The following is a 27621-nucleotide window of genomic DNA, read 5'->3' as shown; positions in this document are numbered from 1 at the left end:
ATGCCACTCAAAGAAGACATGACAAGATAGGCTTACTCCCCAAAATCCATCACTTAATTGTTTGTTCAAGACTCGATTATCTACATGCCGTGTCATAAAGCTGGACTATTGGCAGTTGGCCAAATTATCACTCAAACGAACCAATAAGCATACAGCTCAACAAATATATCCACAAGGTTGTCAAAGGGTCACTGTGGTGGTATATATACACAATACGTGAAAAAACAATAGACACAGATGGATACTTTTTCCAGCATTTATTACGATATTCGTCGACATTTGCAGCCTTTACAAGTATATGTACATTATTTTATCACATTGTCAGCAATAACGAGATTCCCAATGAGGATGAATCCTCACCATAATCTCATCAACCATAAAGTCACAAACACAAGGGGAATAGACTGCTGCCACAAACATTGACTCATCATCTCATTCTAACTCCGCATCACGTGTCATAGTTGCAATAGTTTCAAGATCACCATTCAGTTTTCATATGTGATACCGGCTACACACGTTTATCTAAGTAACAAGCCAGAAGACATTAAACTGTCACCAAACCGTCTTTTTGAAAGTGTATCTTTCACAAGGCTGAGGTGTGATTCTCAAGCAATGGCTGCGAGTAGTTCCACACTTCAATATTCATATCTAACACATTCGCTACTTATTCAACACTTTTACACTTCCTTTTACAGTGCACGCTTGATGGTTGGTATGGTATACTACTCAAAATAAGTAAAGGACACATCCTTTTCATATGACTAAGTCTGTCACGTATACTCATGTGATAAAGTGTGTGTTCTCTACATCTAAGAAACGTGTCAGATACCAACACTCAAATTATATAACTGTGCAATGGACACAGGATATACAATTTGTATTTAATATTCTTGGAAGGTCAATTGAAACATCAAATCACGACACAAATTAGCAATTGTAAAATATCTAATAAGGTTTAACCTTTGCGGATGGTATTTACAACGGATACCACCTCACGGGAGGAGGTCGACAACATTAAGAAACATAAATAAAACTCGTTTTGCTACAAAGTTTAGTTGATCATTTTTGTGTTCATCTACTAAAAGAATTGAATCTTGGGGCAAAGAGCTTGTATACGAAGGATATAACACAGGAATCGATAGTGTCTTCTTGCATTTGTTATTGATAAAATCAGAATCGACATGAAACGTTAGATCCAACCACTGTAGATGTCACACCCAAAGGGTCACTTCACATCTGGCCCACGACCCTAGCGACTCTTTAGAGACTCCACTTGTGTTCGTCAATTATTAACGGAAAAATAAACGTCCGTTTTTGCATCATTTTGAACACATTTTTCGCTTGAAATACATATTAGCAAGTGTTGTCCTCGAAGACGCGAGATTCTCGGAGACTATACCATCTTTATAAGGAATGGAAAGTTTCATTTCACGCAGACCAAAATATGTCTCTGGCAACACTTACATACACTGATGTCATGCCACACACCCTTATCTGTCCCTCTAACGCTCTTCGTGTTTGCATATTTGCCCACTTAATCTCCCCAACATGTTAATATATTATGGCTGCGGTATCTCGTTATTCCTTCTCCAGTCGTTTACACATTTCTCTTCATATATACAAATCATCGGACGTATCTAGACTAGTCTAGTTATTCTAGTCAGCACATGGGCGGACTGGTAAGTCTTTGTTGGGTTCAGTAAAACTCCACTATTTACAACTTGGCTGGGAGCCATGTTCTGGATTAACTTACATGACACCTGATCTAAACGCTGACCAGACTGGGCTGTTCTGCTGATTCAAGTCAAAATACCACAAGCACATCACATTAAAACACATTATCGCGTTTGAAATAAAGATATAATCCGGTTTGATAAATGAGTGTTAAAAAGAAGTTTTAGTAGGAAGGGACTATGTAATTTGACATTGAGACTGATTTTTAGTTTAGCTTCATTTAAAGACCCAAACAATATCCATAAAGATGTGTTGTGCCACAAATATGTAAATCTTTTGTCTAAAACAGTCTAAAGCACTAATGTTTATTTCGAGCATTTACCGGCACAGTTTCTATCTGTTGGGCTAAAGCTCCACGTCCCCTCCAGAACACTAAATAGTCATCCCAGTCCCAACATGGATGCATCCTACCCTCGCACTGATATTGCCGTACCCACCACCATACATGTCTGAAGTACGGTTGTGTTCAGTTTAGGTTGTTGAAAGGAATAGTAATCTGTTTCGACCCGAATCCTGTGTCGAAACGGATTACAATGAACGTTTTGTAAAGTTGACTGAGAACGGCTTTGATAGAGTATTGAATGATGAAGTCATTTTTTTCTATAACCTAGATTGAAAAAAGAGGGCGTAGGAATAATCATGGCATCCAAGAGAAAAAATCAATCTAAACTGCCCTACAAAAGATACTCCAATCTTATTGAATTCACATCTTAGATGTCACTGCCGCTTAACGAAGATCTGAAGACATTCCATAACGGTTCAAGTTAAAACGACTTTTCGTTGGGCCAGTTGGAACGTCCAGATCAGGAAAATTGTAGTCCGAATGAGTTTTCTGATCATCAAGGCTCGGTAAGGTCAACACAAGGCATTCCGAAGGACAGATTCAGGCTATACGTCTTTTTCCTCGTTGAAAGCTCGCTTGACAAACGTTTTTAACGGAAAAGACTTGTGTCAAGGGAGTTACTGGCATAAAATCTACACAAATAATTAAACAATCAAGAATCTTCTTTCCTGTATTTGTCATATAATGAATAGAGAACTTTGTCAAACTATTTTCCAAAACCCAGTCTGGAAGTCGCCATATTTAAACCTGAGCTGCAAAGCTTGAGAAAGCTGCTTTCTGATTGGCTAATGTGGACTTCTTGTTTGTCATTTCCTTCGTCATTCAAAGTTGACAAAAGGTCGTCCTGACGTGAACGGAATGAGATTCCTCTGATCCTTGTTAAGCCGAAGCGACAACTGAGATAAAATTGTAATGAACTTGAAGATAATCCATCTTTCATTCGATCTGGTTGTGTACTTGATCACACGATTTTCTCAAATGTCATGTTAGTGACTGATCTGCTGTAACAGGTCTCTTTAAATACTTTATTGTGTACGTACCACAATATTTCTGGTCTAAACACTTTTAATAGACATCGTTCAAATGGTGAAAAGTTAAATTTTTCAAGAATTTCAAACGTATGTATATCAAGTTAAGCTGTCGTGTGTTCCTCAAACATTCTTTGCATAATTTCAACATTTAAGAGAAAGGCCCATATACGCAGAACAGTATTATCACAGGTAAAGATCACAAATACACCATATCTATTCAAATAAAGCTCAACAACTGAAACATTATGCAGCGTATTCTTGCCCTATATTCAAACAAAACCAGCCAACTCGTGGTATGTATTATGTCTCGTGGTATGTCTCCAACAGATGGTGTCATCTCTGGGTTTATCTATCGATATTTTCAAGATATTGCACCAACAATTCAATCACATGAGGGTACACGACAAACTCATCATATATCGTTCCCATGCTGGGAATCGATCCCAGGCCGCGCAAAGGACAAGAACGATTAAATTTTCCTACATTGTTCATTGTTCATTCAGAACATGAATGTGATGTCAATCCCTAATCAGCTCAGATCTATCATTAAAATGGATGTTCAGTTTTTGGTCTAACTTGACAATGGATGTTTTCATATTTTAACCTTCTTATTGCAACACCAAGATTATAGTAACGGATATATAAACACTGAATAGCACAGACAAATAGATACCACGAGTTGCAGCTGATCGAGGACATTGGTGTGATGCAGAACAATAGGTTACATGTAACAGTGACACCAGCTGATACAAGACGCAGTGCTGTGTAACATTGTCAGACACTGATAAGTTACCTACATTTTCACCCATACATAAACAAAGTGTATACTAAAGGGCATTCTGTATACTGACATCCCTGTTTCACGCATAACTCAACAATTTACTGTCTTGAAACGATTCCTAGATTAATAAGCATGGCCATTTTTAGCATAAACCACATAACAAATTATATGAAACAGTCGAGCAAGCACTATCTTCGCTCAGGGCGTTTCTTTGGAACTACCTAGATGTTACATCTGTAAAGCCAGGGGCTCCTTCCACGAAGCAACCTTAACTAATGTCAGCCTTAACTTGTACTCCTTTACATTGCACTGAGGTTACCTTAGTGACATATGATCAACTTTGTGCTATGTGAAAGGAGGTCCAGGGACTCCTTTCACAACCTTTACTAAGGTTAACCTGAACTTAAAAGTTACTTTAGTTGCTCAAGACCATCTAAGTGCTTTGTGAAAGGAGTCCCAGGAATACAGTATCATCAGCAACTACAGTACATAGGCATGCAAAGACCGTTGACAATAATTCAGAATATTCATGCAATACGGACGTATTCCATGTTAATGCAATTTAAAACAAGTCTATGATAAATTATTCCAATATTGTCAAACTGCATAATATCAAGCATGTATTTCATTAGGTCTGATGTTAAAGGCATGTTTCGTAGGCGATTGGATGTCATGCCACAAGCTGAAAGACAAGGTCGGTTTCATGATCACTTTCTGAAGTTTTACTTGTCACAAATTACACCGTTATAATTCGTATTTTATAAAGAGGTTAACTTTTCGTTGCATTGTTAGGCAGATATACGAAATATTTAGATGTATGTCAATTTACAAGCTACAGTATATTTACAAAACGTTGATGATATTAAACAACACAGATAATATAGATTCATTTGATAATGATTTCATTATAGTGTGTGTTTAGTTCCAAACATATTCTAATCGCAAACATATATACAGTTTTGTCATTTCCTTTTGTACATTCACATATGAAATAGGCTATTCTAAATCTGCACAGAATCATTGCTTCTAGCAATGTGATAGGTCATTGCATCTGTTATGGATTCGTATGTATATATTTAATGTCCTCGTGAAGATGCACAATATATTCATAATAACAGGCTGCACATATGCAGCTTGTTATTCAAGGGAAATCTCTGAAAAGCACATATCTATGTGCTTTGTGTACCCCACGGGAACTTGTACCTGTTTACCAAATAAAAGGGTGTATAGAAACTCCTCGTAGTTATAGAGATACATCGTAATTGTGTTACAATCGTTGTTTGGGGGTACTAATTTAATAGACGCTAAGCTAGTTCTGATACAATTATTATTCTAACAGGGGGCCATAGTCACCTGAAGATTACACGAAGCCCGACTACTATAGTTGAGAACCGCACATCACATATTATTACTGACGTCATAATTTGGAACAAATCGAAAAGAACTTGAGTCTGACGTATGATTAACCCACAAGTATGTGTCCACAAGATCGGTGAATAATATCCTGAAAAGATTATACTGATGTCACGGTCATCGCGATAGGCTTCGAGTCCACGTTTAAACGCATGATAGTAGCAACTTCAGAGGCAACTTTGGACCGAGCAATGATGGGCTGCTTCGATCATTAATAACGAGCTTTTCTCTATTGCTTTCTAAACTAAGCCTCAAAAAAGGAGTTTTCACAGCTATGGTAATTGTGCAAAAGCACAGTCAATTTTATTAAGGGCAGATGGATGGTGATCCATCACATGGCGCCAAATATCTCCGCTCAGCGATCTTTTCCCCATCACATTCCCGCGCCGTATTGGGATTGTAAAACCGATGGCGAAAGACGAGGACTTCGGTAGACCTTTAATCATGCAATGCAATACCTGTTCTCGTTGTCTGCAATACAGTCCGAATCAAGCACAACCGCACCTTTCGACTTTCATATCTTGGAGTTTTGTGAACAGAATATTGTGCTCGTGGTCAAAGTAGAGTAATGTAATAGGGGACATCAAGGTGGGTGTGCAACAGGGACCGGTGTCCGTGGCTTGTTGCTGAAGGTAACTATGATGGCTTTCGTCCTGCATCACATAACGGCACTCCCCTGAACAATAATCGGCATTATAATCACGTGGGGCGATTACCCAGTCCCAACCAAAGTCGACGAAGTTCACGAGGAGGGGAAATCGGCAGCAACGATCTTCGGTGGAGTTGGCAGAACAGCTGATGGCGCTCCTTCTTACACGTTTATAATTCCGTTTTACCGTCTTCAATTCAATCATGGGTTCCTGGAAAAGCAAGAACCAAATTTAAAGTTGGTACAACTCAATTGGCATTCACAGAGTATGTAAAGGACTGTGAAAGTAATTAAAGATAATAAGTGAGCCGGTCAGTCGGTCAGTCGGTCAGTCAGTCAGTCAATACGTTTAGTTTTACGCCGCTTTTCGCACTATTCCAATAATATCACGTCAGATATTTGCTTCACACATTATTTCCATGTGGGGAATCAAACCCGGGCCTTCTGTGTGATGAACAAACGCTTTAACCACTGGGTTACTCCGTCGCCCCTTAAAGATAATCAGTGTTGTAACACATATACTGTTATGCAAAGCCACATTTGGCATACTAGCATTCATTCATCAAACTCCAAAATGACGTCTGATGCAATTCCTTGTTTTGACTTGCGCCACATTGTACCACCTTTTCCAGGTGAACCTTGTACAAGCCTTTGCATGCATCTGTGACAGGTTTAAATCATTATTGTTATCTATTTTGTTTATTAATTTTGTTTTATAAGAATATTATCAAACACATATTTATGAATTACAATACCTTAAACGTGGTAAAGGGGGGTTCAAAATGGCGACAGTCTTTCAGACAATCCAGTATTTGTGTAATTACTGCGACAAATGTTTTTGAATAGCCATCATGCATACAATAAGTACTAACTCAGCCTCTTTACCTATGTGATTAATAATATGGAATCATCAGCATTCATTTTGTGGAGGTAATTATTGCGCATATCTTTTGTGAATTTTGAATATAATTATTTTGAGGCCGATTTTGATGCAAAAAGAATTTCCTCCCTGATAATTAAGTTAATCTTCTGATACATACCGTTTCATTTCGAAACCGCGGATATTTTTCTCTAAACCACATGGCTACTGATGGCATACTCATCACATGTATACCCAAATTTCTACACTGTAGCATATACCACGCACTCGCTTCAATACCAAGCGTGATCGTTTCATACTTTCCTCATCGGGGTCTAAAATAGACTCACTTGAAAAGGAATCAATTGCCTTTGACAGATGTGTAATTAAAAGTACTAATATTGCATGCTAAGCCACAGAATACGTGCTCTTGAACGAATGAATGTCGTGATCAATAGGCTCTAAAAACAGCTGAGCTAGCATCTTTGAACTTGTAGCTTCAGAGGGGTTTTCATTGCGAAATGAAGGCATGTCCAGTTATCCATGCTGTGTTGGGGGCGTTTGAAGCGAGGGATACTTGACATATTACTTGACAGTTGGCCTAAAAAATATGAATTGATGAATATGTCTTGTTTGATATTAGCGCGAAGTAAAAGGGCGTTCTTGAAGTTTCGGAATCTTTGCAAAGGGCACACATTGCCTCTGAAAGTGACATTCCGAATTTGGTGAGCACAGTTGACAAAGGCCCTTGAAAGTTTTCAGTGGACAGTTTAAAAATGTATATCAACAGAAAAAGCTACAGATTCTTTTACGACCCACTCGTGCCCTTTCTGTGACATTTTCCAATATAAGAGTACAACAAGACGATGAGAGAGAGAGAGAGAGAGAGAGAGAGAGAGAGAGAGAGAGAGAGAGAGAGAGAGAGAGAGAGAGAGAGAGAGAGAGAGAGAGAGAGAGAGAGAGAGAGAGAGAGAGAGAGGTAAATATGTTGGTTCGTTCACATGGCGAAATATTGCAACAACGTAATGGATGCACAACACATTTTCTATAGTTATTAAACACATTTCATCAATAGTAACTTTTCATTACAGCACACAATATCTGTAGTTAACCATTTGTGTGAAATCGGTTACATCGCTCAACGCAAGCACACCCATTCTAGATCTAGTCTCAACCAATCAATGGTCTAATTTCCGGTTAATGGAAAGAAAAAACAATAATAAAAATAATAATAAATTGATAAAAAACATTGCTAGATTATCCATTATCTCTTTGGGAGATATTAGAATCGTTAAGAGGTCCGTAAAACAGATATGATCATATCATGGGTTACATTAGAATGATTAATCAATCACATTTTTGTATGTATATATAGCTTTTATCAACACAGCCTTTGTGTTTAAGTGTACTGTTTCATACTCAAATTAGCTGTATCAAGTTGTTTTTAAAGCAATTAATGCGGCGTAAAACAGGTCAAAACAGGTGGAAGTCCCTATAACCTTGGCTCATGTGATAAAACTTAGGAGGTTACCCTGTAAAGGAACTGAAATAAACCAGTTATTTCTGATGGGGTCGATTATATTTCGAATTGGTCGTCTAGAAATATTTTCCTCTCTAGGTCAGATGATGAGAAGTCTCGTAAATGTTTAAAGCGTTTAACAGTACTTTAAGTGTTAAGAGCGCTCATTTACCCTCCATGCTGTGAGTAGAATCTATCAACAATCGCAGAAATAGAAAGCAGCAGGCCTATGCTCCATATCCACAGTTTGGAAAGCGTATACAATTGGAAACGGTTTCGTTTCTTTCTGAACAAGGTTCAGCCAAGCAACTTCACAATCACTAGATTTAAAATGCGTGTTGTAAAACATCAAGAATTATCAATTTAAAGTTGCTCTTATGATTAAGACACCGACTATCTCATAATCAGTGGTGATGCCTGACGATACCAACTATAGCCAACCAACCTCATCATCCAGCATGCCATGCGGTGTGCCAAATAGCCAGTGTCCCTTAGCCCGTGGTTAGTTAAAATCCAATCGGGTCATTACATTTCCAGCGTCACCGGTCCGAATGGCTAGTGAATTTTCATGGGGTCATTTATAAATGTATGACTGTCTCCGACTTGTTAAGTTAATGCACTTTTGAATCATGCAAGAATATGGCCTGATAACAGCGTTCTTGATATTAGCAGTTAATTGCGTGTCGTGCAGACATTTTCTTATTGTTATCTATTTCTGCTTAGTTTATGCATTACAATTTCTGACTAGTGATTTATTTGGTGGGATAGTGACTTTTAGGCAGATATAGCCCGACTGGCTGACAAAATGTGAAACTGTTTCCCTCAATGGTGACATATCACCCCAAAAATAGCCAACCCAGAAGTGACTTTCACTTCTCCAACAACTCTCAAAACATCAAAAATAGCATGGTTTAGCTCCTGCTTATTCCACCCCAACTCCAGGAGAGACTTAACGTCCCATAGGCACCAGAATTGAAGAACACATGACTTCTATTGAAAACTCTGAAATGTAATCTGTCCATCCGTTTGATCTCATAAAAATCGTGATCACCACATTTCCTTGCCACAAACCAAGATTCTCCCCATCAACATCATTCATTGTAAAGAAGAAAGTTCAAGAAATCAGCGAACTCCACAGAAAGAAGCCAGCCATCCACAAAGGCCAAGGCATTTTCCATTTCCTAATAGGGTGGCTAAAATGAAGGATAATCGGAAATATCGCCGATATTAAAATTATTCATGACTATCGTTATAAAAATTGTGTTATCGATAATTTCGTACATTCACTGACAAAAAAGTCTTAATGTGCACCCACAAGTTAGGTCTTTATTCATGATCTGTTTTTAAGTTATGTCCAGGACACTGTAATGTTAGTAATCCATACAAACACAAGTCACAATGCCCCATTAAATGAAATAAATCAATTTCTTTCAAACTCCTTTTGACATTTTTGCTCAAAGTTACATTTCCGATATTTATTGATAATTGATCAATACTTAAATTAACCACTATCGACCTCTATGATCTCGACAGCCCTGAAGTGTACACATTTGTGTTATAATCACATCATCTAGCACAATGCACTTATTGACTGTCTGATAAATGTGTCAGAGAGTCCGTATATAACATCTGTATACTTCAGTGAACTGAAATCATTTATGCTCATTCCCGTTATGCTCATTCATATCTCACTGGCTTCCTCGACGTACTGTCACCTTTGTACATCAGTTCTATGTCACTGCCCTTGTCATCATACTCTTACTTTCGTAGATTTATCCTGTATTACTGACTTTATCACGATACTGTTACCTTTGTACACCAATCCTATGTCACTGACTGTACTGTACTCTTTCGTACATCATTCCTGTCACTGACTTTGTGATCATACTCTTACTTTCGTAGATTTATCCTGTGTTGCTGACTTTATCACGATACTGTTACCTTTGTACACCAATCCTACGTCACTGACTGTACTGTAATCTTTCGTACATCATTCCTGTCACTGACTTTGTGATCATACTCCTACTTTCGTAGATTTATCCTGTGTTACTGACTTTATCACGATACTGTTACCTTTGTACACCAATCCTACGTCACTGACTGTACTGTAATCTTTCGTACATCATTCCTGTCACTGACTTTGTGATCATACTCTTACTTTCGTAGATTTATCCTGTATTACTGACTTTATCACGATACTGTTACCTTTGTACACCAATCCTATGTCACTGACTGTACTGTACTCTTTCGTACATCATTCCTGTCACTGACTTTGTGATCATACTCTTACTTTCGTAGATTTATCCTGTGTTACTGACTTTATCACGATACTGTTACCTTTGTACACCAATCCTATGTCACTGACTGTACTGTACTCTTTCGTACATCATTCCTGTCACTGACTTTGTGATCATACTCTTACTTTCGTAGATTTATCCTGTATTACTGACTTTATCACGATACTGTTACCTTTGTACACCAATCCTATGTCACTGACTGTACTGTACTCTTTCGTACATCATTCCTGTCACTGACTTTGTGATCATACTCTTACTTTCGTAGATTTATCCTGTATTACTGACTTTATCACGATACTGTTACCTTTGTACACCAATCCTATGTCACTGACTGTACTGTACTCTTTCGTACATCATTCCTGTCACTGACTTTGTGATCATACTCCTACTTTCGTAGATTTATCCTGTGTTACTGACTTTATCACGATACTGTTACCTTTGTACACCAATCCTATGTCACTGACTGTACTGTACTCTTTCGTACATCAGTCCTATGTCACTGTCCTTGTCATCATACTCTTACTTTCGTACATTTATCCTGTTACTGAATTTGTTATTAACTGTTACCTTTGTACAACACTCCCATGTCACTGGGTTTGTCATTATATCCTTTCTTATCTCTTACGTTGTGATTAAGAATAAAGGCGTTGCTTTCCATAAGTGTCATGTATTCGTGAGAGCTTCTGTTCCGTTTATGTGAACCATCACAAACAGATTGGTTCACGTGAAAAGACACAATTTAAGATTCTTTCAAATCAGCTATTACTCTAAAATTGTAATTTTTAACAATCATTAAATAAAATGGAAAGTATTAATGATAGATTATTCAGTAACCGTTTACTATTGATAAAGTATTGTTTTTAACCAAATTAGCGAAGCTACTGTGTTTATCGAAACTAAGAGTATAGAAACCAGGCAAGTATAAAGCTTACCAAGTGCAGAATGTTACGATATATTTTGACGTGTCAAAGTGTGTGAGCTTACTGAAATGGAAATGTCTCGTGAGACACTTGTGCTGACAAATCCAGTAAGATGAACCGGGATTTAAACCCACAATAGGCAAGACGACTTTGAAACCACTGGCACAAAAGGAATGTCAGTATCAAGAGATGCTGTGTCACATTAAACAACAGTTTGTAAACGGACTCGCTGTTATGGTACTCTGGTGTACAATATGGTGCTGGAAGCATTAAGCATTATGATAGATGGATCTGAAATTCAAACACATTTCGAAAACACGCAACGGTATCTATTGTCCATATACACCCATGTGGATAAGTTTATTGAGATATATATTGTGACCATGCGGTTCGGGTCTTGGTTTACACGTGGCCTTGCTTTAGTGTGGCCATGTGGATAGGGTTATTGTCACCATGTGGCTCAGGGTTATTGCTACTTTGCTTAGGGTTAACGTGGTCACATAGCTTGGCTATTGTTACCAGGTGGCCTCAGGTTATTGTGATATGTGGATAGGGTTATCCTGGCCATGTATTTAGGGTTATTGTCACCACGAGTGATGGTGGCCGTGTGGTTAGGATTATTGTGATCTGGGGTAAGTGTGGTCATTGGGATTAAGAATATAGCTAACACGTGACCTGGGTTAGTGTGGTCATGTGGTTAGGAATATAGTGACCACGTGACCTGGGTTATTGTGACCATATGGCCTTTGTTATTGTGGCCATGTAGTACGGAATATAGTGACCATGTGACCTGGGTTAGTGTGGTCATATGGTTAGGAATATAGTGGCCACGTGGCCTGGGTTATTGTGATCATGTGGTTAGGAACATAGTGACCACGTGATCCGGGTTATTGTGGTCTTTTGGTTAGGAATATAGTGACCATATGGCCTTTGTTATTGTGGCCATGTAGTACGGAATATAGTGGCCTGGGTTATTGTGGTCATATGGTTAGGAATATAGTGGCCACGTGGCCTTTGTTATTGTGGCCATGTAGTACGGAATATAGTGACCATGTGACCTGGGTTAGTGTGGTCATATGGTTAGGAATATAGTGACCACATGATCCGGGTTATTGTGGTCTTTTGGTTAGGAATATAGTGACCATATGGCCTTTGTTATTGTGGCCATGTAGTACGGAATATAGTGGTCTGGGTTATTGTGGTCATAATGTTAGGAATATAGTGGCCACGTGGCCTTTGTTATTGTGGCCATGTAGTACGGAATATAGTGACCATGTGACCTGGGTTAGTGTGGTCATATGGTTAGGAATATAGTGGCCACGTGGCTTGGGTTATTGTGATCATGTGGTTAGGAATATAGTGACCACGTGATCCGGGTTATTGTGGTCTTGTGGTTAGAAATATAGTGACCACGTAGCCTGGGTTATTGGTACCATGTAGTTTGGAATATAGTGACCTCCTGGCCTGGGTTATTGTGACAGGGATGTTGAGGATATTGATGGAATATGGATTGAGGTTAATTAGACTCGAAAATCTGGGGTTTACTGAGACAGTGTGGCTTGAGGTTATGGAGACAGCCATAGGTGGGGGTTATCGAGACTGCGTGCCAAGAGGTTAAAACGACTTAATTATAATTAAATTGGTGGTTATTTGGGGGTTATGGAGACTGTGTGCCTGGACACTGAAGACAATGACGTCGTTATTAAGCAAATGTGGTTTGAAGGTTAGGAGACTTACACCAGGGGTTAAACACACTCGCCAAGCAGGGGCTACAGAGGCAGTGTAGCTGAAGGTTAAAGAGGCAGGCTAGGGGTCATTGAGGCAGTGTGGACAGGAGATAACGAAATTCAGGTAGTTCTTTGTTTGAGACAGTGTGTCTGGAGGTTAAGGAGAATCATGTCGTTGGGGGCTATTGTGACTGTGGGTTATTTAGACAGTGTGCCTGGAGGTTAAAGATGCTCAAATATTTGGGACCCGTGAAGGTCCCGGGGTAGAATAGGCCTTCAGAAACCCAGGCTTGCCATAAAATGCGACACTGCTTGTCGTAGGAGGCGACTAACGGGATCGGGTGGTCAGACTCGCTGACTCACTGGACATGTCATCAGTTTCCAATTGCGCAGATTGATGCTCATGTTGTTGATCAATGGATTGTCTGGTCCAGACTTGATTATCTACAGACCACCGCCATATAGCTGGAATATTGCTGAATGCGGCGTAAAACTAAACTCACACACTCACTCAAATATTTGGGAGTTATTAAGACAGTGTGCCTGGAGATTCAGGAGAATCACACCATTATTGAGCAGGGTTTGTTTTTTGACGCTGGAGGGCTAGGAGATTCACACAAGGGATAAATGAGCCTCGCCTCGCATGGGTATAGAGGCAGTGTCATTGAGGCAGGGGGTCACTGAGATAGTGTGGACAGGAGTAAATGAGACTCGAGTAGTTCTTTGTTTTGAAATGTGTGTCTGGAGGTTAAGGAGAATCATGTCGTTCTGGGGTATTGTGATCGAAGTTGTTTTTAAGGAGTTTGGGGTTACTGAGACCACAATGCAAAGATTGACCAGAGTAGTTGTAAAAGTAGTAAAAATAGGGTGAGTAGTATTATATAATCATTGCCTTTACGTTTGTGACTGTTTGTGACTGGAGGTTAATGAGACTCGTATGGTTGGGGTTTATTGACCCCAGCAGTAGTAAAAGTAGCAAAAAGAGGATGAAGAGTGTATGCAGTCATTGATGTTACGTGACTTTGGTCAAGATTTTAACGACTTTGGACAAGTGATATTTGCAAAGGCAAAGGCAAAGAGCTGAATGTCGCTTTCCCAAGGTCGATAGGTCATTAGATCAACCGAAATTGAAATCAGTTTTCTTATCCTCATTCTTTTTGCTATGCAGTCGAAGTGACAGTTCGACCAGTCAGATCAAACTTGTATTACCCATGCAATAAAAATGGTTGTCAACTCACATAGCCTGCATCATCCGAGGACGTTGGGGGTGTAACGATAAGATTCCTCATGGTATGGTCAAAAGCTGTCATCTGTAATCCGAAGTTGAGTAAGGGTTTGTCTACCCACTCCTGCACTGTCTTCCTAATGTCCAACTGATGCCAGTTCCGAGACCTCTTAGGGAAAAGCTTTTTGTATCGTAGATATATTTTCCGGGGCGGTCTGTACTCCTGGGGTTTAAATGTACGGATGTGCAGCTCAACCGCCGTTTTCTGCTGCTTTGACGGTCTCACGTAGTACCACAGAACTGCCTTTTTGATATAGGAGTCTCTTGTCTCATCGGGGAGATTGAAGTATGCCACATAACTCTCGTTCAAATCACGATCCGGTGGAGCTGAAAGAATCCAAATGGATACTAAACACACCTTGAAGTTGATGGACAAGACATATCAATGACCACATCTAACGTACAGGTAACTGCATGAACGGTTTCAGGTAAAGAGTTGAGGTAGCTTTGCTTGTGTTTATGACGGATACACGTTAGCTAGTGAATGAGTACGTATGGTTTCACGCTGATTTTACCAATATCCCAGCAATGTCACGACGAGGAACACCAGAAATGGTCATCGCACATTGTGTCCATGTAGGGAACAAACCTTCGGCTTGTCGAGCCAGCGCTTTAACGACTAGGCTGCCCCACCGCCCCCATCCTCTAGCGAATACCTTCAGTGATGATTAATACCTCTTCATAAATTCACATGTGTTATATGTCGTATACGAGATATTTTATGATAAAGGATATTGCTTGTATTTAATCATTAATTAAAGTGTGTACACCGCTCGTGACTTATACTGTATGAAAACGGTATTATATTAGTCTTCTGCAGAACGAATTTCACGGGAGTACCGGTTCGCCCCAATTATGTTTCCAGGTTTTACAGAATCATGCCCGTGGGTTCATCAAATCAGCCCACGTTGAGCTCTGCACCAAGTCATATCTAATACTCCTAAATATAACTCAAAGGGGAGTTAATCCACACTCACTCATTCACGGATACAGATGGGTCTCTCACGTGCTCCTTGGCTTAAGAAGGGATTATGCTTAACTGTCGAGGACCTTGCCGACATGTCTTTATAGACTTAGACGTTGTTACAAGTTTACTGCGTTAATCGTAGGCATTGTTTCTGTGTGTGTGGGATAATCGTAGACGTTGCTGATCGATATGCATCATTAGATTTGAGTCATCAAAGGGAGTTTTGAAGAACATGAATGGCATTTACTAAGCCACAATTTGATGAAGATTAGTGCTCGGTAGTTGTTTACAAACCATCCCAATTACGTCCATTGTTCGCGACAACGTCAACACTCATGAAGTTGTGAAGCGTGAAAGATGATGCAGCTGCAGAATATTGGACGTGTCTTCAACCTAACGGTGCGGTTTTTGTAAATGTCCATGGAATACAAATCGCCGTGGAAAGTAATGGGATGACTGAAGCTGAAAACCTGACAAGATCCAACACTGGCCAAGGGACAGCGTTATTCCGTTCTTATGATTTCAGCTAAATCTTAATCCATGCCGCATTTTATCTCCGAATTTTACTTGTTGATTTATCACTGCAGTATTTTATCATCATATGCTTTGTCTTTATAGTAGCTTTAACTATAGTATTTCATCACAAGTTATTTTACTTATTGATTTACCTGTGAAGGTCCCGGGGTAGAATAGGCCTTCAGCATCCCATGCTTGCCATAAAAAGGGACTGTGCTTGTCGTAGGAGGCGACTAACGGGGTCGGGTGGTCAGGCTCGCTGACTTACTTGACACATGTCATCGATTCCCAATTTCGTGGATCGATGGTCATGTTGTTGATCACTGGATTGTCTGGACCCAGACTCGATCATTATTTACAGACCACCGCCATATAGCTGGAATATTGCTGTGTGCGGCGTAAAACTAAACACACTCACTCACTACTTATTGATTTATCTCTGCAATCATAATATGCTTTATCTTTATAGTACGTTTAACTATAGTACTTCATCACAAGTTATTTCACTTATTGATTTATCATTGCAAAATATTATCACCTTATGCTCATCTTCATAGTACTGGTACATCATCTGGTACTTATCACCCACATTACCACAGTAATTTATGTTATTTTCAATGCACCCCACTTACAAGCGAGGTACATAGCAATGTACCCCGCTGCCAATAGCAAGTCATTCGGTACTTCGTGGTAGTACTTCTTAATCTCGAATAACATTGCATCACACATGAATGGAAGGGGGATAACTCTAAATTTGTCTGCAAAATCCAGAGATGGCTACGAAAAGACTTGCGTCGCATTCTAATAAATAACTTTGACGAAATCATCAAATGTAGTCCCTGTGAATATTAAGAAGGGAAATTACATCGTGGCGACTTTATTGGGAGAATACCTGCGGGAAAAACAGCAAAGATGCAAGATTCGAATCGTTTGATTCATACAGATTGAAAGAAGTGTACGATCCGATATCCATGCTTCAAGCATTTCAAAATTAACAGTGAGGTGTTCGGTAAGATAAATATGTTGCCTTCAGGCTCAGGGAACTTAAACAAATATCGAGGGTACATCACCCCATTGTTTCATGTTACCTCCAAGATAATGCACATAGTATCTTTAACCAGATGCTTTCTAAGTTCCATGTTTTCCCCTCTTTGGCAAATCCCTTATAGAATTAGGATTGAATATCTACACTAATCTATAAGCATGACGTCATACTTACTGATATTGTATCAGTATTCATCCGTGGTTTGTAATCATTATCACAAAACATACAAACAGCTGCCAGATATAGTATGTAATTACTTGTCCAATGTAATGTAATGTAGTGTAATGTAATGTAATTTCTTATTTACGTTGTGTAGTGTAATGTAATTTATTACATGCGCAATATAATCTGATGTAATTTAACACTTGTATTGTATAATGTTTTGTAATATGATGTAATTTAACGCAATGGAATATAATGTATTACTTGTATAATGCAATGTATTGTAATTTATTAATAATTTTTTGTTATGTAGTGTAATCTAGTATAAGACAGTCTATCTGGAACGTCATGTATTCTAGAATCCTCTTACCATACTATCTGATATCTGTGTAACTAAGATTTGCTACAAGCTTTCTTTCATCAACTGATATGAAAATTTGTTAGGAAACGCCTCAATAGATAATTCAGAAACACTGACCCCATGACCCTAATTTATATGGGGTCAAAGGTGAAGCCTCAGACACCTTATCACGGCAAGATACCCCTTAAAGCTGTCGGTTGTCATCATATTGTGCGCGTGCTACCGTTGGACGTAAACCAGCTGGTTTGGTTCCAAATGATCGTCATGCTGCTTGTTTCTTACACTGCGGTCATACTTGGGAGGGACAGCCGTTAATACTGAATATCTCATATAATTACTGTGTTTAACATTCGCAATTACCGCACTGACTGAGGTCGAGAAAGAGGTCGTATTGCATCTTGTAGATGGTTAATTAATTCCCAAGAGCAAAGCCGCTTGTCGGTTTCATATGAGGATTAATACATTACCTCTATGTTATAATCGTATTTCTCTATCTATAAGGAATGTTTAGGAACAAAATGCAACTGTTTTCTTGCACTCAATTATTTTGAGAAATTAAAACAGTTATTTATTTGTTCATTATATTGGCATAAGATTTGTTGCCATTTGAAATATTCCGTCTTTGGCATCTTGGAACAGATAGACAATACAAAATCGTTAAAAAAGGTTGATTTTAGACTTTTAAAAAGAACGCTGTTCTCGCATTTGAACCAACAGATTACTTATAACTAAAGAAATTACAAAATTATCTAAATATTTTCATTCAGAACAATTGTCATCAAATGTTGTAATTCCCAAACTTGGATGCATAAGGAAGACTATATGGCTAGCAGTGAGTCATTTGAAAATTACGGTCATTTAAAGTTTTCTTAAACTTTGCAATGGGTCATTTCATATACCATCTGCAAATGGGAAGACACTCTGATGTATATCTATGTGTGGTTTCTTGTGTGTTTTGTAGAGTTGTGTTTGGCAATGAATATCGGTCTACACAACTGGGATACGATAAAAGGAGAATCAAGTCAGCGAGCCTGGCTACCCGATCCTGTTTGTCACCGCTTACGACCAGTATGAGTTGCTGAAAAACAATGCTAACCTGGTAGGTGCACCTGGGAGGCAAATTCCGTTTATATGTTAAACTGAAAGATCAAGACGTTTCATGTGTACCCCATGTACTTGTGACTACGTACACTGTAAACGACACATACTTCACCCTGGGTACGTGAGGAATATATTTAAGGAGTATGCATGTCATGTATGATATAAGCAACTAAATTGTGACCGATAACATTCAGTGCAATAGAATACATTTGTTAGATTGTGGAAATAATACTTTGATCAATATGATCATGACGCAGATAACAGAATACACCCAAGTTATATGGTAGATACAACTAAGATAGACAAGTGGTTAGTAGATGGTTATGTATTAGAAACTGATACATAGTTATGCATTTGGGTCTACCTTAAAGTATAATTTTCAACCCAAACCAATTTGGTAAGGCGTGCATTACTTTTTCGAGTGGCATATTTAGAAGTTGGTGAAACAGATAAGGACACACTTTATGTATAAACAACTTCTTTATTCATAAATTACTTATGAATAAAAAATAAAAAATCATCCGTAGAGTTCTTAAAGTTTGTATTGTTTTGGTCAAATCCATGTCTTAGGTGTACTTTCTTTCGTAGTTTAGTAATCTCAGGCATATGCAGTTTTATTAGTAGAGCCTTACATTAATATGTGAAATGGATATATTTCCCGTTACAAACATCAAGGGTAAATCGACCCATGCCCACACATGGATCTTTGATAGTCACCCGAAACTTTCTAGTCTTTATATTCCGATTAAACTGAACAACCACTTTCGATTATCGAAATAGTACATTGGTCGTACAAAGCAGAGTGGCAATGGAAGTTTTTTTTAAAGTATAACTCGAAATCGGTGATGACACCAGGTGTTCGCAAAAAGACATGAAAAGTAGAATAGGGGTGGGAAACTCGTGCTGTTAATGTTCACTCTTCTTTTGTAAATGCACTTTCATTTTTGCTACACATACAGTAAAACATGCGAGCATAATTATTTCTGTTGAGACTAGTATCATTATCACGATGTCAAGACGCGAACAAAGATGCTGGAAACGGGCTTAGTTACATCATTTAATATACCGGTGTCTCTGTTCTAAGATTCTGAGACTATTTATTTATTTATTTATTTATTTATTTATTTATTTATTTATTTATTTATTTATTTATTTATTTATTTATTTATTTATTTATTTATTTATTTATTTATTTATTTATAACGTCGAAGCTGTTTGAATCAGCAATTTGTTCAATTTCAATTACTATAGGTAGCTGTGGTCGTTGACCTAGGATACGAATTACATTTGGGTGCAATGTTCCCTTATTGCTACGGTTCTTCTAGTTTTTATACATAACGTTCCATGGAAACGTTACACATCCCATACCAGAATGACAGTGACACATTCCACTGTCACATACACGCACGCATGGACCCCTATTGCACGCACGTACATATATTACACAACAGTAATGCACATTAACAGAAGATGATAGATCAATAATGACACAGTTGCACATAATAATTGATAAAATCTGAACGTATGAAGACCATTTGTGTTTCCTCATCAATGCCCTTGAGTTGAAACAATGCAAGAAACCTATAACAGCGAGTGCAGTTGAGAAGCAAAGAGACATTGAACTGAGAAGTAATGACGTTGTACTTTGTTCTCAGCTGAAAGCTATATTCCTCGAGGTGTCAGAAAAGTACTTGGACTGACAAGTGTAACGCCGTTCTTGGCATTCCTCACCAGCTCCGGATACCGCGATGCCGAGTCTCTGGTGCGTGTCAGGCTGCAAGGTTACTAGGCGAAGATACGTAAGCCAGCCCATATGTTACTATGCGGGATATATATAATATTGTGAAAACAAACTGTGAACGTAAAGAGTTCCCGAGGTCAGCTGTTAATCTGAAAAGGGGAACACTTTCTTATAAAAAGAGCGATGTTTGTTCATTCCGGGAACACGGTGATTTATTATCCGTCACTGGAGTATATATTTGTTTGTATCAGCAAAAAATTGTTGTTCGAAAGATAAAGCCGCTGTTTGGAGGTCTTTTTCAGGAACAGTCGTCATTGTTACGTTGAAACACTTTGGAATGGTACTTTGCAGTGCATTTGGACATATTTCCGTTCTGTGAACGACTAATGATGACGAATAAATGTCATACAAGCCTGTTAGCGTCGTTATGCTGTGTTTCATGTTGGCATGTGTCATATTAAGTCTGCTGAATAATACCTATGTCACGTTGTACCATTGACAGTGAAAATCCCTCACCTGACACATGTACGAATATTCCATTTACTATTTCCTGAAAACTCTATCAGTAACGACTGGCTATCGGTCGGGAAGGAAATGCTCTCTTTCATGAACACCTAATGTTACCTCTGGTATATACTGGTCCTTAATTATAAGAATCTGTTTCAGAGACGAGTTATCACATTCACGTTTACATCAATTTCAGTTTCATTCCTATTTTTGCCGTCGATGAAAAATATGTATAAATGTATACTGACAAGACGATTTGATAAGAGTACAAATCTCACTATCATTGAATCGAGAATTTTCTGGAAGCGGTATGTTCCACCAAGAATCTGTTTCAGAGACGAGTTATCATATTGGCGTTTTACATCAATTTCAATTTCATTCATGGTTATGCCGTCGATGAAAAATATCACTATCACAGAATCAAGAATTTTCTGGAGGCGGTATGTTCCAGCGTGGGTGTATGAAGGGAATAATATGCAGTTACATTAGTATGTATGGGATATTAGAAAGGGAAACGCTAACAATGGGGTTCATATTTTCTACGCGTCTTGAATCAAACTCTGGTCTGTCAGCTTGACCAGTATGCCACCTACTCTAATGAAACCAGTTGATGCAACGAGGATGGTGTTTTGGAATCTCTCCGGAAAACCCTCAAATTTAGCTGTAAATATTTGACGTGCCTATATAAATATATCCATAAAGACATTGAATAACATATTTTTCTCTATGCACTGTTGTTACAGAACAGATTGCTAATCCAATGAATAGCTGCGTGGTAAACATAAATGTTACATTTCTACCAGATAAACAGATTACCAATTACGGTCAAGGCGCCAACGTGGTGAATATTGCTGTCATGTAAGAACAAAGGGAGTGTTGCTGGTGAGATGGACAATAGCTGCGACGTCCTATTTCTGTCATTTCACAGATAACGGCATAATTAGGGTTTATTGCAGAATAATGATTATAATGTGACAGATTAGCATTTAGTCTCTGAAATGCAAAAGTATGTTTGAAACTGAATAAACCTTGACTTGTCAAAGAGTATTGTTGGCCAGATCATCAGAGGCTAGAAGTGCGACCTACAATAGTAAAATGCCGATAGGGTACGGGACTCTCACCTTTTTGCAAACACTTGTAAAATCACTATTTGCTAGTGACTTATAAACACACACGTATGACATGAAATCGGACAATAGTCCTGAAAACAGCATTCATTGCCTCAACTGTGGTCAATGTCACATTCGTAAGGATCTTAAAGTTATCTAGTGCATAAACATGAGATATGCCGATATTTGAAACTTATGAAAGTGAGTATGTATTTCACTTGAATTTGATACTTTTCATAAATGTTAATGTAAAATACTTGGCAGAATTCTTGCACGACGCATTTTCCTCACAGAGGGCTCTATGACAACGAATAACAACGAGGACGTGTTATATGCCTCGGGTCTTACATAACCTAACTAGTGAAGGGTGGGAACATCAACTATTCCCGTAGGGAGGGTTCAATAATTGTAACTAATTGGCAATACTCGACCTTTTCTAGTGTAAAGTAAGTAGCTAGTACGGCACAACAGGCCATGTTGACGTCATACAGTCAATGAAGTAATGCTTAACGTAGTATTTCAGCGGCGTATTTCTATGTGAGAACAAAGGAACCAAACGAGATTATAGGATATACGGTTTACTAGGAGCACGATTGTGGTGGTAATTAATGAATACAGGTTGTAAGGGACAGTCTAGCCTTCCTATCTAACAATTTACATCTGATATAAGGGCATCCAAGGAAAATACAGCAAGAAAAGGGATACTTCGCAACAACTGCGTACTGGAGACCAGTACTGAATGTATGATAATCATTGGAAGCTATTTACACGTGTGGATGTAAAAGTACTGGTTTGTAAACTGTTGTCATATTACAAGCTTTAGCACGGATTAAGTATGCTGCACGAGAAATACTGGTTTATTCACCAATGTCAACCGAGAAGCAAAAGCACTGAATGGGCATGTTGCACGAGAAATACTGGTTTGTACACTGTTGTCAGCTAAGAGGCTATAGCACATATTAGGCATGCTGCACGAGAAATACTTTTTGGTACACCGTTGTCATCTTACAAACTAAACCACGGATTGGGCATGTTAAACGAGAAATACTGGTTTGTACACTGTTGTCAGCCAAGAGACTATACCACGGTCTGGACATGTTGCATGTGAAGATAATATTTTGCTACGTGACATCAACCTCGCCAGCAATAGAGTACTGATTATTCGTATTGCAAGTGGCGATATTGGGTTGTCATACAATGCCAGTTCATGCTGGCGATAATACTTTTTCACTTTTTCAGCATAACATGACATAGTAAAGAGTCGCATGTCAGGAATAATGTTTCCCCACAGCTGGTAGCCAACCTTGCTGGAATGAAACATCTACATTTTACAAATCAAATTTGTTTAATACCTCAGTTATTTGTATTTTGAGCCTCGATCCTAATTGAGAATACAACGCCACTGCGTAAGTACAACATACGTGGTCTTCAGTGATGTGATGCAGTTAAAAAAATTCGATAACCTTTCATCATTCTGGATCGATGAGGAAGGAAATCTCAAGGATAGCGCCTTCACCAAGGCCTAGTTCGATTGTTAACGTGACATAGTTTTTGTGATTGCCTGATTTCCGATAGCTGCGTGTTGGATGTTGTACCTGGATACCCCGCCTCGTATTGTCATTATTTGGTATTCGTTCAAAGAGACTTTCTCATTATACTTTGTATTTGTAGGTTGGAGATTTCTTATACCTATGCAATCACTCATGCACATATAAATGGCGGAGACGCAATACCGAACTTGTCTCTTAACTGAATTTAGTTCTCAATTCATTTTCATACTAATTATTATTATACTAACATTTTGTACAGCGTCGATATCCAGCTCAAAGGCGCTTTGTTTTCCCCCTCGATCACTGGATACCAATCTCAGCGACGCGTAGTATTTTCAATCTCAACTCCCTGGGGATCATGCAATAAATATATCTTCAGTTTACTGAAACGTCAACGGTGTTTAATATCACAGATTGTTTGGAAGGCGATGTTGTACGTGACTGACGTGTTCGAAGTGTGTGGCTGTGAACTATTAGTTATCTGCTGAGACATATTTATACCTCATATTCATATACAGAGAGATTACAGTATATACTTACATAAGCATGTTGGTCGAAGTTATCTGACATGCTGAGATCTGTTATTGCATGTAACAACCCACCCAGATTGTATCACCTATTTCAGCACGGCTACTACATAGTTTTAGGTAGCCAAGTGGTTAAAGCAATAGCTTGTCACGCAGCAAGCACGGTTTCAGTTCCACACATGCGTACAATGTGCCAACCAATTTATGGGTGTTTCTTCTGCCTAATTCCAGGAATATCGCTAAAGAGGCTTAAAACTCACTCACGTTCTGAGGTGAAAAAGGTATACATGTATATTGAATAAATCTCGTTACCGCTCTCGAAGAAGCAATATATTTGTACATGGCAATTAAATTGAATGGAAATGTAAGGACAATCCAGTTTGACTGGAATCCATTCTTTAACGGATGTATGGAGTTCCATCCATGTCATCCCAGCGAGCATGTCAATTGAACGACGGAAAGAAGCGCTGCTTGTCAACACGAAAGTGTTATTTCAGTACAAAGATCGATAATAAGGTTTCAGATGACCTCACATGGTATTGCTCACGTCTAAATGACAAAGAACAACTGCAAGCTATTACGTAACAGGGACACAATAATATCACTATCATGACAACTGTTCATATTGTATTATTGCCTGCTCTATGCAGTACTTATCCAAATTCAGGACGTAATCACTTGATTTTCTTTACTTAAGAGTAGACGGCGTGTTTTAGAGCTTTTTCACCAATTGGGCATCATACGCTCCTCTGTATCAAAAACATATATCATCATTAAACACGATTGCGATATAGTCGGAATCGTACAAAGGACTCTGCATTAAGTGGACTCTTGTTATATGAATATGGGAATGGTTCTGTCGCTTTTATTAACGTACCAATGGATTTATGCACCTCAGACAGATGTGTGCAGTGACCGTTTACAGAACATGTAACCGGTTGCATGTCATTCATGAGCTTGGTATACTACTTACGTGTTTTAGCAATTGTGAAGATACGTTCTGTATGGCCGTAGAGGCGATCATCATAAAAGTATTTGTCGTGGTAACCGTAGTGATCCGGTGAGTCCCCTTGTATTCCCGACCTCTCGAGCAGCTGAGCGATCTTTGGCGCTTTTGGCAGCGTTCTGCCTGTCATGTTTGGTGGACTGTGGAAGTGCAGTTTTTCAAGAATCTGATTCTTAATCACCGCGATTCTAAACTTGCGGTCATCCTCTCTCATAGCACACGTGACACATTTGTTTACAGGCGTTGCTGGGGTGAAACCAGTTGCACTGACGTTCCCATACAGATTGTCTTCCGTCTTGTTAACACTAGTTGCATTCATACTGTCATTAAACCTCCAAATACTGGTACTATTCTCAGTCACCTCTTCTGGGACGTACGTCGTATTTAGCTTAACGTCAACGTCAGCGTCGACGTCGACGCCATAGTCAATGGTATCCTCATCATCACCGAAACTACTATTTGATGCTCCTTGTGTTAAACTGTCGTTCCTTTCGGCATCATCAATGAGGGAATAATTTCCAAGCACGCCGAGTGTAGTGACAAGAACAAGGCCAAGAACGGTAATATGGTCAAAGTGCGTAACCATTCTGCTGGTAGGGAATCAGCTGATCAGCTGCTTACAAACTCCACTGCGGCACTAGCGATCAGCTGTTCACTCAACCTTCCGCCGTCACTGTGTTATCGCTGACGGGTCTATGTTTTATACAGCATCCACGCTTCCACTACTTATAACACCATTTCTCGTGTTGACGAGCAGCTTGAGTGGGCAGATGTGCGGAGTGATGGACATATTCTCCGCCCAAAGGGATTCTCACATCGGTGGAGATTGGCACGAACATTTGATCCTTTAACTACTAGTAACAGATGACAGTCGACTCTGATACAACGGCTAGTGTGACTTCATCGGCAGATCAATAGCTTGTGCCATAAAACCACGTGAGATGAGCATCTTTGGTTAACTCTTGATTAATCCACCCTTGGGCTATTGATTTTTATAACTATGAAATGTTACAATACACAAAGCGGTTGAAACTCGGTTGCAAAGAGTTAATTCGCGTTTGAACGTCTTAATGGTTTTAATTCCGCGGTGAATGTGCGTTGTACAGTTTGCATGGGTGGTTGTAATGCAACACTAACTAACATTGATGCTTTTGTGTTTGTATTTCTGAAGGCAGAATATACATTGAAATATGTATACCCTGATACTACGTGTGAAATCTGATACTGTTACTACTTAGGACATATGACCTTACATATTGTGCCATTTACTTCGAAATATGGAATTCAGCGTCTTACGTCACTGTACACTTTTTCTTACGTCATTGTACACTTTAAGTTGTCAAGTCTTAGGTCTAGTGTCAAGACGTATACTGGACAAAATAGTTAGGGATATTTGTTAATTTTGAAATTATGAATAATGATTTATTTATTCAATGACATACTGATAAAATGTCAGTCATATAAATACCAATATCCCTAACATACTTTGTCCAGTATATGTTGAATCACTAAATCCCATGTCATGTCATATATGTCATATATATATATACTGATGGATACTTTATAATATTCTATATATACCAATGTATATTTAGTCATATTCTGTATATACTAACGAATACTTTATACATATTCTATGTATTTTAATGTATAGTTTATGATATTCAAAATGTGAGTGAGTGAGTTTAGTTTTACGCCGCACTCAGCAATATTCTAGCTATATGGCTGTCTGTAAATAATCGAGTCTGGATCAGACATTCCAGTGATCAACAACATGAGCATCGATTTACGAAATAGGGTACCGATGACATGTGTCAGCCAAGTCATGGAACCTGACCACCCGATCCCGTTAGTCGCCTCTTACGACAAGCATAGTTATGGCAAGCGTGGGTTGCTGAAGGCCTATTCTACCCCGGGACCTTCACGGGTCTATTCAATATGTACTAATGTACATTTAATATTATTCTATATATACTAATGGAGACTTTTTAATTACGATGTGACTATACATTTATAATACTGAGCTTTAATTATCCATGGAAGTGTCTCTTCACTACAGAAACATATTGTGCCTAGTCTTCCCTCAGGAAGGGAAGAGGTTGCGTCGCAGTAAGCTCCCAAGTAGAATACCTCGTAATCTTTCTTTGTCGTGAGAGCTGGCAGTAAACCTGATCACAAGTAGGAATACCTGCTTTCGTCAGTGTGTGTAGGACTCGCTGACAGTCACCGATGTGCGTAGCTAGCTGCTCTACACTGTATTCTGGCCTTGCCAAGTGTTGTCGTTGACGTTTACGTGTCAAGGACAACGCACGAAAGGGAAGTAGGCTAGAATACCGAAACGAAATCGTCCTCCAACACTGCGTCGACTGACCCCCTGGCACAAATGCAAAGTGGTCAACCGGTCTATCCGTTGTCTGGCATGATTTGCCGAATCCTGTACTGTCCTGTGTTATGCCAGTCAAGCTGACGTT

General features: G+C 38.9%; 1 protein-coding gene across 1 annotated transcript; it reads right to left on the bottom strand.

Moving 5' to 3' along the window:
* Positions 1–242: 242 nt before the first annotated feature.
* Positions 243–26076, bottom strand: LOC137256248 (growth/differentiation factor 8-like). Its single transcript, XM_067793977.1, has 3 exons — positions 25118–26076; positions 14512–14885; positions 243–6162 (listed from the first exon to the last, which is right to left on the bottom strand). The coding sequence occupies exons 1-3, from the start codon at positions 25734–25736 to the stop codon at positions 5791–5793; spliced, it is 1365 nt and encodes a 454-aa protein (XP_067650078.1). The 5' UTR covers positions 25737–26076; the 3' UTR covers positions 243–5790.
* Between the last annotated feature and the right edge of the window lie 1545 nt (positions 26077–27621).

Source organism: Haliotis asinina, chromosome 11 (genome assembly GCF_037392515.1).
Source record: "Haliotis asinina isolate JCU_RB_2024 chromosome 11, JCU_Hal_asi_v2, whole genome shotgun sequence".
Taxonomy (NCBI): Eukaryota; Metazoa; Mollusca; class Gastropoda; order Lepetellida; family Haliotidae; genus Haliotis; species Haliotis asinina.
Note: the sequence above shows the minus strand (reverse complement) of the source record. Positions and strands in the feature narration are given on the sequence as shown.

What these genes read in the sequence shown, in the direction of transcription:
- LOC137256248 (XM_067793977.1), bottom strand. Translation starts at nt 25,736, where the DNA reads ATGGTTACGCACTTTGACCATATTACCGTTCTTGGCCTTGTTCTTGTC. An exon ending in CTTCACAATTGCTAAAACAC is followed by an intron (nt 14,886 to 25,117) that starts GTAAGTAGTATA and finishes GGATTCTTTCAG; the next exon opens with CTCCACCGGATCGTGATTTG. An exon ending in CCTCGGATGATGCAGGCTAT is followed by an intron (nt 6,163 to 14,511) that starts GTGAGTTGACAA and finishes TTGCTTTTCCAG; the next exon opens with GAACCCATGATTGAATTGAA.